This window comes from Pholis gunnellus, assembly GCF_910591455.1.
Source record: "Pholis gunnellus genome assembly, chromosome: 19".
Lineage (NCBI taxonomy): Eukaryota > Metazoa > Chordata > Actinopteri > Perciformes > Pholidae > Pholis > Pholis gunnellus.
The window spans coordinates 12,787,511-12,807,212 of record NC_136546.1 but is presented as its reverse complement, the minus strand read 5'-3'; the positions used below and the strand labels follow the sequence as shown (position 1 = coordinate 12,807,212).

The following is a 19,702-nucleotide window of genomic DNA, read 5'->3' as shown; positions in this document are numbered from 1 at the left end:
TTTAAAATGATTGCGGGTGCCATTCGTCAGAGTATCTTTAATGTTGTCTTGTGTTAGAAAATGCGACCTCCTTGAGAGGTTAACTGTTATGTTTAGTAAAATATGTGCGCTAACTGATGTCACACTTTGTTTCTAATAATCAAACATCTCAGATTTCATACACTGTAGTGTAAGAGAGAATCATTGAGAGCTATTAACATCTATGTTTATGACCCACCCCAGGTACAATGGATTTCAATGGACCAGTATAAATATGACTCTTACCATAAATATGCTAAATAAATATAAAGCTCATAAATTATCTTACCGACATATGAAGTTTTTGTCGTTGGGAATGTAATAATTCCTGAATTCCTTCACTGAGAACGTGTTGAGTGGAGTCTCGCGGGACAGTTTTGGAAGGAGTTCCCTTCCGCCAATCAAGCGCATCCTCCACTTGGCACCAGCAGGGGGTGATTCAGGGGTGACAGCCTCTGCTACGAAGGTATAACCAAGCTGGAAAAAAGACCAGGAAATCAAAATATTTTTAGACAGATGTAAACAGAGAAAAGGACAATTTACTGTTCTCTCTTTTAGGATTTGTTTCTCATGAATAATACTAGTCTAGAAATGTTCCCAACATTATTACACCAGGAGGCCACAACTGGTCCCCGAACAGTCAACAAGTTTGTATCCAGTTTTCGATTGAGTCAGAAAGGAAGCCTTCCTAAATTGAACAAATGGATCATGGTAATATGAAAATCTTCCACACTTATAAAAAAACCATTTCAAATACATGAAGGTTTGAAGTGCGAGTGCATTTACAGCATCCACAGACCTTGTTGGGTTGGTAGACATGGGTTGCCACTTTGTTGAAGAACATGTCCAGCTCCTCTCCGGTGTCGTTGTTTATGACGTGTAGCAGACAATTCGGGACTGGGGAGTAGACCTTTGGTACTAGCTGCGTCTCCTTATGAACCAGGAACACCTCTCTTAACAAACAACAAGATATCAGGTCTGGCCAAATTGTCTTTTTTTTGTTTTAAACCATTTTTGTTGAAATTTGGAAATGTAATGTTACAGAAATACCTACATGTCCTGGTATTAGCTTTACTATCAAAAATGACAGCTGAGTGCATAGATCAAATGATATTTGCACCTGGATTCACCCAGATTTTCCGAGCCAGGTTGTCGTTCACTGACAAGCCTAACGAGCATGGAATTACAATGTTCTCTAACCTAAAGACCAAGACCCAGGAGTTGGCTGTGTCTTGAAGAGAGACGGAGTAATCAGCGAAGGTGACTCTGGTCCATTCGTCCTGCTGACAGGGGTAGAGCTCTGCTCTCCTCTCAGAGTGCTCGATGATATACCTGTGCAGAAAACACAGACATACAAATTCAAATGAAGTATTAAAACCACCATTTATGTGAAAATATTTTACACAAACTGCTCGGAGAGGCATAACTCTGATGTGGCTGATTATGAGTCAAATCCAGTAATACATTGGAGGAAAGTAGATGTGCTTCACGTCTCAGCGTGAACTTTGACTGAAGTGGATGTCAGTTAAGAAAAACACATGCTCAAGGGGTTCACAACACCCAACCAACCCCCTCTCCACACACACTGATCAAGCTCTTAGTGCTCACGCACACATACTTCCCCAGGCAGCGGGTCATTCGGCAGACGCTGCTAGCCGATTGGAACAAGGAGAGGATAAACAGCAGATGGTACCACTGGGAAAAGATGGAACACAATGTGGAAAATGCTCCCTGCCTGGCCGCCACAGGCCGCCACAACCAGAAGAGGGAGTAGATTCTGGGCATGCAGTGCAACAGAGAGGCTAAATGTAAGCCACACAATGTACACAGCATTGGCACAGGACTGCAGTAGGAGCCCTCGTATCCTCTCATATAACGGCATCCTTGTGAATGAATACCAGCTAGGTTAACGAGTTGTGAGATGTTTTGTATATGTACAGTTCATACACTGTGTGCACATTATTCATTATCTTTCATCATTATGTCATTATGTTGACCCATTCTTTTTCATTTACCGTAGCAAGAGGGCAGCATGTTTTTCTGCATCTGGTTCAACCTTCGGCCACATGTTTGAAAGGATCTTAGAAGCACTGAGTTTCTCCTTTGTGCCTGAATGACATGAACACACACACACACACACACACACACAGACAAGTAGCCACCATTAAAGATCATGTTCAAACCATTAAAGATGTTGCTGTCAAACACATGAAAAAAAAGATTGTCAAAGGTAGATAACAGAAATTACAAAAATGCATTTTGCTTCATTCACCTCGACATTAACTTTCACACTCATCTCACCAGACGGCTAACCACTCAGACAGAACAGAACATTTGCAAAAAGATGCAGTACCGTGTGTTTATGAGTACATGTGTGTGTCAGTAGGTGTTTGTCCATGCATACAAGTGAGAGAAACACTGTGAAGAGACAGCTGCATGATAGAAGTTATGTGTCCTCACAGCCGCCCTCCACCCCTCCCTCCCTTTCGCTGTTCAAATGGCCACTTTTCGAAATTGATACAGCCATTATATAGCAGGCCATTGGCCAAGGCTGGCTATTGAGAGATGAAGACGCCCTATCATCTTTAGAACCAAAGGGGTTGCCTTTCAGACAGACAGACAAAGAGGCAGACAGGAAAGAGTAGACGGAGGACATAAAGGAAAAGAGCAAGGAGAAAAAAAAAGATGTGGTATAAACAGGTGAGCTGGCAAATAAGAAATAAGAAAAGGCCAGTTCTTACTTTTCTCAAACAAATGGCTTTTCAAATTGTAGTTAGAAAGGTAGTGTTTTTTAAACATGATTGGTGTTTTGCCATTACATAAGTACCACTCTGGAAGCTGCACTTTGTACTTTGACAAGTAAATGAATACAATTTGGGAGAAATTAACCATGACAGGCCTATTTTATAGAAGTCAAGCTGTTCAGCCTGTGTGTGTGTGTGTGTGTGTGTGTGCATGCTCATGCAAATGCGACATAACCACCAGCAATACCTTCGAGGTTGCTGGCTGATTGGTTCTATAATGATGTGGATATTTTGGATGTTTCCGATGCTCAAATGAAATTTTCAAGCCATAAAAAATACGTCTAAATTTCCATCACCACGGTACTGTTTTGTGCAAATACTGCATTAATGAGGTTGTGCGTACTCCCATACAGGATGTGCAAGTTATTCAGATGGTGACAGTGCTGTGTGTTAACTTCAGGTCCATGCAATAAATACAGGATGTCTGGGGAATGCAATGCTGCAAACAGCGGTGCACCTTGACAGGAAGACAATTAGCACCGCTTCTGGAGAAAATTGGATTTAAAAAACAATTGAACTGAAACTGAGGACAAATTCAACAAAAGCAACACATTATTACAAAGAAACATTGATGAATCCATTTACAAAGGAATAGCTGCTTGTTCAGTGTTTCCACGTATTCTCTTGCCCATCTTTCACTTGCTGTCACTTTTGATAGCTTTGGCTATTGATGCAGGAATGTTTTGTGCATGTGTGTGTGTGTGTGTGTGTGTGTGTGTGTGTGTGTGTGTTTCCTACATGTGTGTGTACATCCCCTGTGTGGCCAACCCTAATCTGTCAGGGTGTATTAGTCAGAGTGGCAGTCTCATCAATACATATTTGTGCCTCTGCTCAGAGGCTCAATATATGCCATTGGGCTGAATCAAACAGTGAATGTAAGACACAGAGGTGTTTTGTGTGTGTTTTCAGACACTACATAATAATCTAGAAAAAAAAACACAGGTGTTCTGTTGTTTTAGTTCCCTTTATGTGGACCCTTTAGCCATCCCAATCGCTGCATATGTGTTTGTCTTTCAAACCTAGAGCATTGAAGAAGAGAGTGGAATTCAAGACTATCTCACACCAACAATAATAAGTATTTTCAACTTTTCAAAAGGTAATATTTAAACCGCACCATGGTATTTGAATGAATACATTTTCAAGGTGTGTGAGTGTTTTTACCTGGTTTTGAAGCATTCAAGATCTCTCTCACTAAGCGTCCTTTGAACGCAGCCTGCAGAATGGTGACTGCCTTGACCTCCCCGTCTGTCGGCTCCCTGTCTCTCCAGCTTTCTGGAGGCTTTGATTCTTCATCCACTTAAGAGAATAACAGCAGAACATTGCAAAAAGGCAAAAGGAGATTACTTTAAATCAAATTTATTTAAATCAGTTTACTGTAGTTTTAGCCATATATATGTAGATGGATAACACACAACATTACCAAACACACAAATAGCACTTACATGTCAGGGAGTGTTCTTTGGGGTCAGTGGCCGAGAGTGAAGGGTCAGCAGTGAGGGCCAGTATAGCAAACCGCTCCTCCGATGTCAGCTTCCTGCCCAGAGCCTCAAACAGCATTTTGTAGACTGCAGAGTTAAACACCTACACACACACACACACACACACACACACACACACACACACACACACACACACACACACACACATAAGCAATTGTGTTCTGTATGTGTGTGTCCGCATGCATGCGTGTGTCAAGTGTGTCAAGATGCTTAATTTTTCAGGTATTTGGATTTTTGTAATTTACATCCTCGTAAGTTTATTAGAATGACAGTTTAGATAAGAGATAGTTAATTATCCTTTGAGACCCCCCCCCCCCCCCCTGTTCCTCAAGTAGGGGGGTAGTTAGACTCCACATCATTTCATTTTTTCATTTAATTACCACTGTCTGTCTACAGACAGAGATTTCAATTTCAACAGCCATTTAATGTAAATTCTAAACTTTAAAAGCAATGTGATATTTAAATAGAAACACTTCATCCGGCTTAGAAAACATGTTATTTTACTACTCAAACAAGTAGCTTTGTGAAAGGTGAAACAGATAATCATGAGTATTAAGTATTATTAGTATGAATGGACATTATTTTCACTCATTATTAACTCAATTACATAGTACTACAAAATGTGAATTAGCCAATCCGACTGCATCTAGATGTAGCAACTGTAGTATAAAGCAAGGTGAGCTGTACAGTATGTACCACACAACTGCATAGGGCTATACTGTGTCGGTGAACAAGCTACCTTGCGGTGTTGCCCTTTTCCCAGGGTGGTGTTGATGTTTTGGGGGCAGTGAGCCTCTTCCAGGGTTCTTCTGGCTGCTGGCTGGTCCTGCTCATCGCTAAAGGAAGACACCAATCTGGACAGGGCCCTCCATATGGACGAAGCCTGGTCAGTGAAACGAGCACTTTCCTGTTTAAAAAAAGGGTAAAGCAGTGGGGGAGCAGTTATATTGTGTTTACTGTTACAAGCAGAATGCGAGTTAAATAGAGGAGAAAAGCAGAACGGCCACAATACCAAGACATTCCGATGTGAACTTTGGTGTTGAGGCATCATCTTACTACCACGACGTGATTTATAAAATTGAAGCTGGAGTAGGCCTTATTAAAAAATGTTACAGAAAGCACATTGCAACTAGACCTATTGTATCCTGTCCGTCTCTCTGTTCAACCAAGTTGTATTCTGTACTTTTTAAATTGTCATGAGATTGAACAGGTTGTATTCATTTTTGCTTCTGCTAACTTTTTGTACCAAGATTTCTTTGTAATACAAAAAAAAAAAAGTGTCATAATTTTTCCTTTTAAAAGGATTTTGAAACCTTTACTGTACATTCTCCACAGATGGATCCTCAGATTAAAACAAGTATTACATGAACATTCCTTATACAACAAAAAAACGAAAATGAGTTTGTGTTTTATCAAATTACTATTAATGTCAACTAACTGCTTTGAACACCTTGATAAGTTGTGACATGATGGTTTCTTCATCCCCAAACACGAAAGATGTCTTGCTGCAAAGGTGAACGTGGTAGCCCAGTGCTGCCTTTGTGTGGAGGGACAAGACATGGCGCCTGGAAGGGAGAGAAAGGGAACTTTTTAAACAAATAATCCACTCGAGTCCATTTACTGGACAATATCAATTATTCTAAAACAGGCGTTGCACATCGATTTGGCTTGTGATACGTTATGAAGATGACGTCTATTCATGACTCCTTTTCACTGGCTGCATATGTTGCTACAAGGTCAATCACAGAATGATGTTGCCTTCTTAAGAGTTTCATTTAAAACGATTTAGAGGTCTAACTATCTTGATTTTCAATAATAAATAAAAATACAAAACACAAAATTATTTCTTCTTGTTATTTATCTCAAGATCTTGCGACCCCTTGCGGTTCCTGACCCCCAGGTTGGGCTTTAGACAATTTACTATATTTTTTCATTGCATTACTAAGAGGAACAACAGCTAAATATTAGGCTACTAAACTTATGAAACTGATATTAAAGAGCACAGAGGTATCCCTCCACCAACAACCCTGTGGCTTCACAGTATTTGGTAATATTAATAGCATAATCATAGATAAAAAAATACATAAAATAAGTGCATTCCACTGAATGAATCCCTTTCTAGTCTCAATAGAGGAACTATGTTTCTGTCAAGTAATACTGAATGGGTCAGTCAGAAGTGATGTAGGCTAATGTCCTGTCAAGTGCCAAGCTAAGTTCACAGGGCCAGTTCAGGCACGAGAGAGTGGAACCCCACTTCCTTGGCCCCATTAGCTTTATACAATTCAAACATCGCAGCCTAACTAGATATGGTTGAGCACTGGGGCAGAGCTGGGCTTGTGCTGAAGAAGCAGAGGACAGCATATGAAAGAGAGAAAAGAAGGTGAAGAGTGTGGGGAAAATGTAGAAGACGACAGCACATAGGGTCAGTAAAGAGATTATAGAAAACAACTAGAGTACCTCATACAGATGGGCTATCAGGGACATGAGGAATAGAGGTAAGGGTGCTGCCCAAAAGCCTGGACATGTCAGCTATTCTCTCTTGGAGAGAGTGTACTATGGGGCATATGGGCATGATAAGTTGAGTGCTATGAGTGTGATTATGGCTCAGTGGTAATTGCACTGCTGCATACCTGCACCTGACCCCAGAAACTAGGCCCTCTGCTTCTAGGCCAAGTAGCACCCATTAATAGAGACTAGGACGGATGCTTTTGACTGCTTTTCAGAGCATCTGAGGTAGACGGATATTCTCTGCCTGGCTGTAAAAATCATAACAAGAGTGAAACTCTTTCATCGAATGCTCCCAAGAGTGCCGTCCAAAAAATGCATACGTTTTTATAATAGGTCCCCATGATGGGAATTGGAGCTCTAACCTTGGCATCATTAATGCCAGGCTGATGAGCGCTGAGGGTAATTTAGGGTTATGAGACTCAAGCGTGAGTGGGAAAATGAAATGTGAAAAGCGATGACATTTTGTTTAGATTCTTATGTTAAATGTCAACATTTACATAAATTGATAGAGTTTAAATGGCATCCAAAAATTGCCAGAGTATTAAGCCAGCAAACCTATGATGAGACTAGACTGGTCACTCGTTTAAAGACTTTTCCTAGTATGGAGTAGAATATTTCATTAGCATTGCATGGTAATATCAGACACAGACACACAAAGTATGAAATTATACACTAACGGATATACTACTGTGGTATCGTTATTGGGGATTACAGAGTCTGGGAACATAGATTTTGTGACATCCTAGTCTGATCATGAGCTTGATCTAAGCTTTTAATTGTGATCAATACAGTACACAGTTCTCAGTGTTCATGAATGCTGTCCTACCCGGGGGGTAAGTTAAACATGGTGGCCTTCGAGGCGGTGGTCTTGATGGTGAGCACTGGCAGCTGAGATCGCAGGCTTTTCCAGGAGAAGGCCTGGGCGACGAGAACTGAAGACCTACATGCTGCGTACATTTCCTTTCCTATGAGGTGTTGGAGAGGAGAGAGAAAATGTGCACTGGTCAAACCCCCCCAGTGAAATATCAGAAACATAGTATCATATCCATGGAATGTTCATACATTGTATGAGTGTTTTTATGAATATGTATATACTGTTTATTCCAAATAGGTTCCAGGGTATGGTTTGTGCATAGTTATAGAGAGTTATAATTGCTGTTAGCAAATTACAAATGATTTATTTATGTATTTATCAATACACAGTACAGTAGTTAGACTACAGATATTTCAGAGCCGTGGATTCTGACTTGCAAAGACCTCAGTCAGATAAAGGATCAATGAGTGAGGCAGACGAGATTAACATATTCAACTAAACAACCCCTATTCCCCTGCACTCTCACTGCTACGAGGGGATGGAGAGAGAGGATGGCAGGTTAACAAGGGGCATGATTTTGGTCATTTAGCTAACAAGGGGGCTGTCATCCCCCTCATATTGCCTTCTGGCTGTTAGAGACTTGAGTCAAGCTCCTTACATTACTTGCATCAGAAAATCCTTTTGTTTGTGAGTGTCTATAGGTATGGGGTGTGTGTGTGTGTGTATGTGTGTGTAGATAAATCCTTACTCTCTTCAGCTGCATCTCCCCAGAGAAGCAGAGCAGAGAAGCTGATGAGGATCTGGAGAGGTTGCAGGCTGTCCACACACAAGTAGTAAGTGCCTCTCACCTCTGGACACTGGTGGGGGGGTGGGGGGGGGGTACAGAGAAACACACATACACACTGGCATTAGTTATCAGTGTGAAAGCAGACAAGGAAAAGAACAAGTGAAAGAGAGAAAGAGCAGAAAGCTGTAGGGACGAATGATAGATAAACTGATAGAAGGGTGGCTTAGTTCAAGAGACGGTGGATGAAAGCACAAAGGAAGAGAGGGAAAGAAGGGCAGGTAAGTGGAGGCAATAAGAAGAGATAGAAAAGAGCCGAGTGAGTTAAAGAAGCTTTTAAGGTGGTACTTACATAGGAGAGTAATATAAGAAAAAGCATCCAGTGAGAAAGAAAAAGGCAGGAGACCGAGAGATGTGCAGAAAAGACAAATAGAGAACAAGAGAAGAGGGAGAGAACGCATACGTGTCCGGAGTGACAAGCAGACTCAGCAGTCTATAAACACAGACGTGCAAACACACACTAACACACAGTCAAGACAAAAGCCTGCGCTACACACAAACGCACACTGTTTTTTATACGGCTACTTTTACCAGACACCAAATCAGGCTACATTTCTGTTGTCCTGGTGCCAGTGAAGCAGATAGCAATTACATTTATAATGTAATTTTGCACAGTTTATAATCTCTGGATATCTTGGAATTGCTGATCCTTTAGGAAGCTGCATCTTTTTGTTTGTACCTAAGATAAATGACCTGTGCCTAGAGCCCATACTGTTGTGGCCTCAGACTGTGAAACAGACATTAAATGTTAGGGCAGCAAACCTTGTGTCAGTCTTAATAAATGCATGGCTCATTTTTGGCCTCGGAAAAAGCAGTTTGACAAAACACCCTTAACTAAAAGGTGTAGCTATTTACAAGATGCCAAAAATGTTTCTGTTCACCCTTGAAGAGAAACCGGGTTTAAGATGCGGCCATTTATCATGCGCTCATATCTCTTTAAATGTCTAAAACTGACTCTGAAGTTGTTAGTTAAATGATCGTTTCTTTATTCACAGTTTCTCTCCATTAATGCTGCTGTAGTAAATGATGTAGAGGCTCTGTAAATATTTGAAGCTTAGAGACTTGCCAGACACACACATCAGTTATCTGCGGGCGTCCATGTTTTCCCAAGCAGACGTAGTGGGATGCATTTAGATTGGAAGTCGGGAATACCGACTCGGAATTATCTATTTCCGACTTGCAATGTACTGCAGCATGTGTACAGAGTAAGATAGAATCACACATTTCGCACATTTTATGCTCATTTGCATTTCTTGTGTGTTTGTATGTGTGTGTACTTCAGGGCTTGCTACAGTAGATGTCACATGGAGGGATGCAGTGGAGTCTGTAGATAACCCAGTAGAGTTGGTGCCTGTTGCAGTTTTGGACAAGATGGTTTTCTGCAGAACACAACAGCAACATTAATAACAATATATCCAATACTAACAAATAGCATTAATGTGTCAAAAACACGGAAATGTTTGGAGACCAAACATTCAGAAATAAGTCGCATACTTTACCTTAAAATGTGATTTCTGTCTATGATGTGGGTAGATTTGCGGTTTATGAAACACCAAGAGTGTCCTGGAAGAAAATGACAAATACATTAATAAAAGCAATTATAATCTTTACCAAATCATTGTTTAGCCCCTTCATCCATTCTTTTCTCACAACTGTCTGTTTATCTATTGGTACAGTATGTTTGCAGTACATAAGTACACATTTGTGTGTGTGTGTTTGTGTGTGTGTGTGTGTGTGTGTGTGTGTGTGTGTGTGTGTGTGTGTGTGTGTGTGTGTGTGTGTGTGTGTGTGTGTGTGTGTGTGTGTGTGTGTGTGTGTGTGTGTCTGTCTGTCTGTCTCACTGAAAGCATTTAGCAAAGTCATCCAGGTCTATCCAGGTCTGCTGCATGATGGATTCCTCAGTTACAGGCTTCTTCAATGCAGTTTCGGGTTGATCTGGAAGGGAGATTAATTTATGATTAATATAGTTATCAAGAAACATTTTTGGTGGGTTAGACATTAGAGATATGGATTATAAAGTCCTTTAATTAATATCATTATTGTTAATATAACTCTGCAGCGTCTCAACATAGGAAAAACATGTCCTTATCAAGCTAGTAGCATGAGCGTTGAATGGTGCTTTTCATGCCACACTTAATACCAAATAGATATAGAATTGCCTGTGAAATCTCACATTTTTCAAAATACTGCAAGTAACAAAATGCTTTCCCTCTTGTGACTCATAGCAAGTTATCCTAGATTCAAATCATTATCTTAAACACAGTGAGCCGAATTGGCCAAACTCCCACATAATGGCATAGTGTGAGTGCACATGCACATCCATACTCCCACTCAGTGACTCCCACTGACTCAATGCATGCAGAGCAAAGTCATAGACACACTCTCCACCAAAAAACAACAAACAGACACACACACACACGCACACACACATGCTCTGCCCCCAGGCTCTTCTCAAAGTGAGAAGTCTGATCAGAAAGCTGAGGCGGCGAGGGCCAGTGTCTCTGCTGCTGAGCAATGGTGGTCCGCTAACTCAAACTGCAGGTGTTACTAAGCAACTAAACGGGGGCAGAGAGAAGGCAGGGAACTGGCTCGTCATGAGGCATAATTTCAGTCCCATCTTCTTCAAAGTGTCTTGGCCAACAGACAGAAGCATGGAGAGAAAGATGGAGGGAGCGAGGGCCAGAAATGGACATCCTTTTACTCATATTAAGGACTACTCTGCACATATGCTGTTCAAGTCGTCCAATGAAACTGAATTAATGCGCATCTGCCCATTCTGGTAGCCTAATATTTGACCTCAGATAAGGCAACCTTGTGTACAGATACAGTGCAGAATATTTTCAACATTAATGAAGGGCCGAGCAATGCAAAAGAACAGCTTTTACCATTGGAGATGACAGTATTGTCCTTCTCCATGTCCTTGGCAGTAACCTTAGGGAGAGAGAGAGAGATAGAGGGGCATGAACAGTGAGTTGCTGCTAGAGTAACACTGCCAGAGATACGCCTCCGCCCTCTAGTGATTCCATGCCAGCTGTGGTGTTGCGCCATTCTCGCCGAACACCACGGGACACGAGACTCGGTTTAATGTGACATGGGCTGCTCCAGCTAAAAAAAAAAAAAAAAAAACACCACCAGGGAATACCAGCTCTAATTTACTTTGAGTTGAGTTATGTTGTTTAGCATGTTTCCTCTCTTAGAGGGCGATTACGCAAATGTTCGGATTTCATGCTCGTTTGCCCCGACACAATAAGAGAAATATAGCTAATGAGTCATTATCAAATCCGTCAAATACCGCACACTTCTTCTGTGTGAGCAAGGCACGAGATGGTGTGATCAGGAGAAGGGCATCACTGCTGCTTTGATACCTACGCTAGATTCAAGTGGTACACCTGTATCAGCTTCACTTTCCACCAACAGTTTACTCGGCTCTGAATAGGAATCATGGCTTTGTGTCGTGCTACTTCAAAGCAATACCAGCCAAGACTCTCTGGGTGAGTCAGAGTGAGTGAGAGTGTGTGTGTTTGTGAGTCACCACTTATTTGAATAAGTACCCGGAGACCCAGACAGACGGAAAGAGGCATTTGGATTGGGAGGTACACTTGACCTCCTCTCTACCACTATAGCAACACTTCCACTGCAGCAAAAACATGTAAATGTGTGTGTTGTCAAAAGAGTGTTTTAGCTCTAAGGCGTGTGGTCATGTCTCATCCACCCACAGCATGCTATTAGATTGCTTACCTGTGTACAGTAAGAGGACATTCAGACTGATACATCTTACACACAAAGCTTCCAGGATTTTAAGATGCTACTTTTGGAGCAGCAGCAGCCATTTTTCTCCTCTGTGATCGAATCACAGTTATGGGTTGATGGGTAGACGAAAGCACATTTCTTTAATCCCACACTTCATGGGGCTTTATTTTCCACAGCCAGAGCTAAGTCTTTGCTCTCCAAGAAACTCTCTCCGTATTTCACATTTTTAAAGTGTACATGAAAAATGTTAAATACAATCAAGTTAAATATCTCTTTGTTGCAATTTACAGTAAGTTGACAAGCAGAAGGATATTCACTGTTAAACCAGGATCTAGTGATTTTACCCACACTAATGTTGAGTGAGTAGGCCATAGAGGGTATTAGGGACAGCATGTGACGTGACCTTGCTATATTTTAGGAGCTAGCCACAGAGGTTGATACCGTTGCTGACAGAAACAGCAACAAAAAAGTCTCCCCCTCAGCACGTGACCCACCACATGCTTGCGAAGAGCGGGAACACACACCGAGTAAAAATGTGGCACACATACTCCAATCCAATCCACATGAGTGCACGTTCACATGCACATCATACCCAAATGACACATCAAATTAGCATGTCCATACTGCCCTAGCCTAACCGCGCTATAACTGGTCACAGTTACACAAGAGGGCGATTAATATAAACTCTATTTTTTCTCTGTATGCTAGGAGTGAAGTGTAATAATGAACCCCCCAGGAGACGCAGACACTGATGGCTCACCATCTAATTGCACTGCTTTTTTCCATCAGCACAGTACACGACCTCTCCCTGTATGAACACCCACGCACTCCGTTCACCACCACCACCACCACCAACACACAACAGAGGTTCTCTTTTCCCTTTTTCCCTGTGTTTGCTGCTCTGCTTTCATCTCTCCCCGTCCAACTGTCACTTTCTCTCCATTTTTCAGTCCCCCTCCTTTCGTGTAGTTGCCCCCCTTCTTTATTCCTCTCCATCATTGTTTCTACTCTCATCTCTGTGTCGGTCTGTCTCTCTCTGGTGCTGCCCGCCCTCATCTCCCTTCCCTCACTGTTTTCTGTCTTTAGTGCGCAAGTGCCCGTGGTCAGTGGTGGCCTGGCTGGGAGACAAGAGAAGTGACTTTGAGGCTGGGGGATGGCAGCCTTGTTGTCACTGACACACAGAGCTACTCTGATGAGCCTTCAACTGCATACTTACATACAGCTGTTAGTATCTTAGTTGTTGGACAAAAAGCATTCCGCTGCGCTTCACAGATCCTTATACCTCTTTCAATAAACGGCTTGGGTATCTACAATTTATTGAGGTTATTTGTTCAACAACAAGATGCTCCTTAAAATGTTAAACACACACACACTGAATATATATATATATATATATATATATCATCTCTGTGCCCCAGCAGACAGTAGCTCTGTGTACCTCTATTTTGTCTTCTGTGATGTTTGGTGGGTTAGTGGTGCATCCAGCTGCATCTGGCTCAAAGCCTACTCCGTATTCGGTCTCCTCTCTCTCAGCAATGGACACCAGAGGGGATTCGTAGGAATGTTTCCCCCGGGCGCTCTGCTTGGCCTCTCTGTTATGTCGACATACAGCACATGCATGCATCATATCATAACGCATCTCATCTCATGGTGACACATTCAGACGCAATACATCATCTGATCTACAAATGAGTCATGCATGTCACATAATAGACATCAAATGACACCAGAGCAACATAACACTGTAGCACCGTAACACTGCTTTGATATGTGACTTTTTTTCTTAGCTTAAGAATGGAGGCAAACATTTCTTTAAGTGAGTATAGTGGAAAAAAAACAATCTTTCTAACATTGTAGGCTTCCACACCCATATAGTTTGAATTTTTAAACTGCTACCTGTATGTCATTGCCCTGTTGCAGAGAGAATGGTAGAGTAAGAGGATGAGGAAAAGACTAATGAGATCATGATAATGTTCTTTTTTGATCCCCAGATGGAGTCTGTTTCCCTGCTTTGCTTTCTCTACAGTGAGGCGAAGGTTAGCTAGTACAGAAAATACTCTTTAAACGACACAGTTACATGAGCAGAAGAGCAGGACAACAGAAAAGACTCATCACGTTTCATTTCTCAGTTTTAGATCATTTAAGTGTTTGTACACACAACTCCGGTATCCAGTGGACGCTACTCCTGATACGATAGGAGAGAAAGGGGCTGGCAACCTCAATGAACTTCTCTGGTTTTGACAAAGGAAGCTCTGCGAAAAGAGAAAAGGGAGAAAAGAAAAAGTCTCACACATCATGCCGGCACTGCTTTTTCACACTGACTCTTTTTACTGCATTCTTTTGTCTTTCACCCACAGATCAGCTGATGCCAGATATGCCCAAGCCAGCAGCTATTTTCATTACAGAAATATTGTAGCTATCCTCCTCCTTTTTTTCATTTCAGCATGCGGTACTGTATGCCCTCTGTACAGCAGGTTCTGAATCTCCTGCATGAGCACTCACTCTCCTTTCAAGTCATATTTATTTATGAAATGCACCTACACTCTATCACATAATTGGTGCTTTTCTATTTGTTTGATATCCTCCCCTGCATCCTGCTCCTGGTTTAGCCCTCGCCAGCATTTTTTCCAAACTTAATTTTTTCATTTCCTGCCTCCTTCTTTGTCTCTCACGCACTTTGTGGTTCATCGGTGACCACGAACTGCTTCCGCGGGCGGATGAGTTTCCATTGAGGTACAGGTGGAGGTTTGGGTGGTGCCTCCAGCTGGCATGCCCTGGTTCTTGTCAACAGAACAATGTGGCTGTACAGCAAGGAGAGACCGTACTGACGAAGATGCTCGGAGGAATTAGCCTGTGTACCCGCACATAGACAAAGAGACAGAAATAAACACACATGCAGCACTCACTCATGAAAAATACATAAATGCAGTTTAAAACATATTCTCCCATACTGAGAATTACTGTCACCTGTAACCAACTCTACAGATGAATCAAGTCAAAACTCTCAAAAGGGGATTCTGACCGAGGATCAGAGACTGGAGGTGATGAGACACCTCCGACAAAAATGAATCCTGTCAAATAATTATCCTTAGCATGGATGTAAATAATAAAACAAGTGAAGCCTGTTGAGGAGAAGCATCCAAATAGAACACACCATGCCCCCAGGTCACAAGCACTGTTATGTTTCATCTCCACCACCCACTATTACTTTGGGGATCGAGATAACATTTTTCACATAACTGTGCTATATAACAGAGGTGATTAAGAGAGTATATATTTTCAAAAAGTACTGAAATAATTATATGTTTTCACATTGTAACGTGTGAGTTAATGAAATTAAATTCCTCATTTAAAATGACTTTATATTTATTTGAATCCATATGGATAAACTCAAAAATGAGCGAGAATGTCTCCATGAAGGTTAAACCTTAAAGATGCCTAACGCGAGATTGGGAGGATTTTGATTGCCTCTTGACAGCTCTTAAAATGGCGACGCCTCAGCCGCTGGCTCGTAGCTAATGGTGCTAACATCACTAACAGTTCAAACTACAGCAAACATGCTAACAGAGCTAACAGTGTATACCTGTAGGAGAACTGGAGGATGAGAGCTACTCTTCTGCCACAAAGCTGTGGGTCAAGGACGCAGTTATCAGCTGTAACCATCATATGAAAGGAGTGCAGAGCGGTGGCCGTGAGCTAACCAGTGGGGCACGCTCACATGCACATACGTGCACTAAAAGCAAGCACGGCCACGTCAACAAAGCAAAGAGAAGCTCGGATAACAACACACACAGAGGGATAGCGACTTCAAATAGATAACAGTTTACTGCTATATTAATGCTCTGAATGTCGTGCATTGCTCCTTTATGTACCATGTACCATTTGAACTGCGTAGGTCATTGATAGAACTCCTAATATCAAGAGTTGAGTTTGCGCTCCCTCAACACATCTTTGAAATGCTCATGGAGACATTCTGGCGAGATTGCATCCAGACTATGTAGTATTTGCATCACAATGGGAATCTCTCTACTGCAGGCGTCCAAATCTGTAAAGAAGATCTGAATACAGTCTACAGTATGTGAAATCTCATTTTCATAGAAGCTGATGCTTCTCGAATAAGCTAGTGTATGCATAGCCAGCGAGAGAGGGGGGGGGGGGGGGGGGGAATAGAGAAAAGACAAACCATTTGTCCAAACCCTAAGGAATTGTTGTGTGGCTGTAATGGGTAGTAGCTGGCACACACCACTATCTCGGGGGTACCTGAGGAACGCACACAAAGAAGACTGACATAAGTAACAGGTAAGTGTCGGTATATGCAAACTCACACAAACACTCTTGACTATTGACTGACTGATTAAACGTATTGATATAATGAAAATGTGTGCCATCGACCAATACAAAAGCTACATTTCCAAATCAATGTAAAATGTAAGCCTGGAGATGTGACAGCACTATTGGCCTCCACAGGTATAAATAAGGCAACAACAGAGAGTATCTAGGTTATCTATGGATGGCCCTTTCTCCCATGGTGCATCTCAGAGTATGGTATAAGGAGCACATGGGCCAGGAGACAAGGAAAATCAATTTGAAGGACCATGATGAAGAGAGATGAAGCACTGCTACACTAATATAAAGGCTACACATTAAGAATTGAACAGAGAAGTGGTTCTCATGCTGCATAGTGATGTATGCATTTCAATGGGACACTACAGAGGGCACCAAAAGGAAAAAGAGAAAGAATGTTATTGAGGTTCTTTTTGTTTGCATACTTGTATGTGAGCACCATGTAATGCATTTCCCTAAAGGATAACTGTTCTGTGAAGTAATACAACTTTCTGCATGCATGTCATTGCATTATGTTAGTAATATCCAACACTTTTGTTCTTGTAAACACGTGGAATTGTAGATGAGACCGAGTCACAGATCACTGGCAGAGAGAACAGGTGGGTAAATATGAGAGCAAAAGAGAGGGAATTTAATTCATACTGCAGCCCACCCGTGTTAATGTGAAGGTGTAAGTATTTTTTTTTTTTTTTATTAATTGTACAAACTTTAAAAAGCCTTTACTGTGTCTCTCATGACCTGAAACAACTCCAAGCCACACACTCTTTCCTGAGGACACGTTTCAATCCTGCCTTCATCACATAACCACATTCGACTTGGGAGGCTCTTCTGCCCTGCGGGAACACCAAATAATTCACCCTGCCACTGCTCCCTCTGCTGGTTTATTTATAGTCCACCATACACACATTAACCCTCCCTCCGCTACATAATACATGGGCTTGGCAAAACAGGAAGTGATGCTTGAAACATCAGGAAAGAGGCAGAGGAGCAAAGGCAGGTAAATGTAGGTAATTTGCAGGATTGATAAAGAAAATCAACAATCAATGCTGTGAATGTTAAAAGGTTTAAGGGTTAATTACTGCAATAAGAGAATTGAATCATTGACAAACTTGAGTTTTTGCAGGACAATTAAATATTCATTGTCATGCACAATAGAAGTTGAATTATGGATGCAGAGGGAGGAAAATGGAGATTTACACACTGTGCATTCACACACACACACTGTATACAAATATGTAGTACAGTACTGCACATAGACAGACAATGGATGATTGATTTAATTGACAAACTCAATTAAATGTCCAAGCAAAGCATGTTATTGGAATGTATGTTTCCGGGTATGCATGTGTGCGTATTTGTTTGCCTTTCTGTGTTTGTATGTCTTTGTGTGTGTGTGTGTGTGTGTCTGTTGACAATTCTTTACTTTTCTCTGGCTCTGACGGCTGACTCTCTCTGTCATGACAGCTGGAACGCCTCCTTGCAGCTGGATCTGCAGTCTGAGACTTCGTCTCCGGCAAACTCTCATCCGGGTGTGTGAATATGGGAAGGGTGTCTTGTAAGAAATCCCACGTTTTTCCCAGGGATACAGACCTGAGAGGAAGTTAAATAAACTAGGTTACAGGCTACAAGGGATGACATTAATACAAAATCTAAAAACATGTTAGTGTGTCCAACACAAAATCACAACTTTTGAGCAAGGACGAGCACTAATGTTGAGCTCTCATGTGTCTATCATTGACTTCTCCTATTCCAGATGACATCTACTGTTTCTGCACTCTCACTCAGTTTCCGTTCCCGTTACTGTGTATATCCCTCTATCTGCAATACAATGGGCTACAGTTGTTACATCTCTCTCTACAAAAGTACATAACACTATCATCTCTCTACTTCAATACGTCCTATGGAAAATAGTTTTTACTGAAGGCAAGCTAAGCTTATTTGTATTGCACATTGCATACTCAAAGGCTATACAGCTCCCAGACACAACAGGTTCCTTACCACCTTACCAGAGCAGATTTATGGGTCATGTCCGTGAAATTGAGCAACAGAAGAAAACGCTCCCCAGCTCCACTCCAAAACACCGTTGCCCCATTAAAGTTCTATCACTGACAAGCTGAGAATCTCCACTCCGCACTGCCTCTCCTCCCGCTTTATTACGAATTTCCTTGTTTCCATTTTAGACCCGAGTTGGTTTCTCCCAAAGAGTGACTTTCCATATTATTGTAGGCAAATACACTTCTCTCTCCCTCTTTGTTCCAGTATGCTTTATAAATTAGGAAAAGTCCACAGCTAGTCACACTGTGTGAGCGCATTTAGGGCCACAGCCTCTATTGTGATAAAACTGACAATAGTCAGTTCAATTCTCCCAAGCATTCTATTAACAAAAGGCACAGATATGGGGGACACTTACATATAACAATTAGCACAAGAGATGCAGAAGACAGCGGTGAAAGAGTGGAGTAGACCAATGAGGACCTTACTTTATTGGATAGATTTCTGGGATCCAGCCAGTGAGGGTGTGGATAAAGGTGAACTCGCCCATCTCTCCGTAGACCTCAGACACTGCACTGAGAAACACACAAAGAACGGTTTAAAAAAAGAAAAAGACAACAAACCCAGCAGTCCCAGCAGACACCTGGGCAAAGTTTGGTACGAGTTGAGTATGAAGCCTTTTCACTATGACTCATAAATAATTCATAAGAAGAAAAGCTCCTTTGTTTCCTGTCTTGGATGAAACATTAATGTCTCAAACTTCTGTGGACACAGCCACCTTTACGCACGCTATGTGGCCCCGTCGCAGACACACACACAGTGCCCATCTGTCACCAAATTTAAGACAGCACCAAAGGCAGAGATTAGGTCAGGTGAAGGCTTGGCTTAGTCAGCAAAATGCACTCCGTGGGTGTTCTTGTGCATGAGAAAATGCCAGAAAATTAACATCCTCAACCCTGATTTCTCCTGAAAATTCTCATCCAGTAATTTTAGACCCACATTTAAAAAGGTGCTTGATGCGAGATTTGGAGCATTTTGATTGCATTGCAACAGCTCTTAACATGGCGATGCCTGAGCCAGCAGCTAAAGGCGCAAACAGCACTAACAGTACTTAGTATACAGAGTAAGT

General features: G+C 41.8%; 1 protein-coding gene across 1 annotated transcript in view; it reads right to left on the bottom strand.

The window, feature by feature from the left end:
* Positions 1-19,702, bottom strand: part of adgb (androglobin) — a gene marked incomplete at both ends in the record, with an annotated part of 35,009 nt that overhangs the window by 10,415 nt on the left and 4,892 nt on the right. Inside the window, 20 exons of the mRNA XM_079180704.1 lie at positions 308-495; positions 818-971; positions 1,219-1,350; positions 2,034-2,127; positions 3,984-4,118; positions 4,265-4,403; positions 5,061-5,228; positions 5,772-5,886; positions 7,656-7,794; positions 8,392-8,500; positions 9,765-9,866; positions 9,987-10,050; positions 10,329-10,422; positions 11,373-11,418; positions 13,676-13,829; positions 14,396-14,489; positions 14,914-15,088; positions 16,421-16,497; positions 18,005-18,171; positions 19,062-19,148. Of these exons, the coding sequence (XP_079036830.1) occupies positions 308-495; positions 818-971; positions 1,219-1,350; positions 2,034-2,127; positions 3,984-4,118; positions 4,265-4,403; positions 5,061-5,228; positions 5,772-5,886; positions 7,656-7,794; positions 8,392-8,500; positions 9,765-9,866; positions 9,987-10,050; positions 10,329-10,422; positions 11,373-11,418; positions 13,676-13,829; positions 14,396-14,489; positions 14,914-15,088; positions 16,421-16,497; positions 18,005-18,171; positions 19,062-19,148 (2,433 nt within the window). The remainder of the gene's footprint in view (positions 1-307; positions 496-817; positions 972-1,218; positions 1,351-2,033; positions 2,128-3,983; positions 4,119-4,264; positions 4,404-5,060; positions 5,229-5,771; positions 5,887-7,655; positions 7,795-8,391; positions 8,501-9,764; positions 9,867-9,986; positions 10,051-10,328; positions 10,423-11,372; positions 11,419-13,675; positions 13,830-14,395; positions 14,490-14,913; positions 15,089-16,420; positions 16,498-18,004; positions 18,172-19,061; positions 19,149-19,702) is intronic.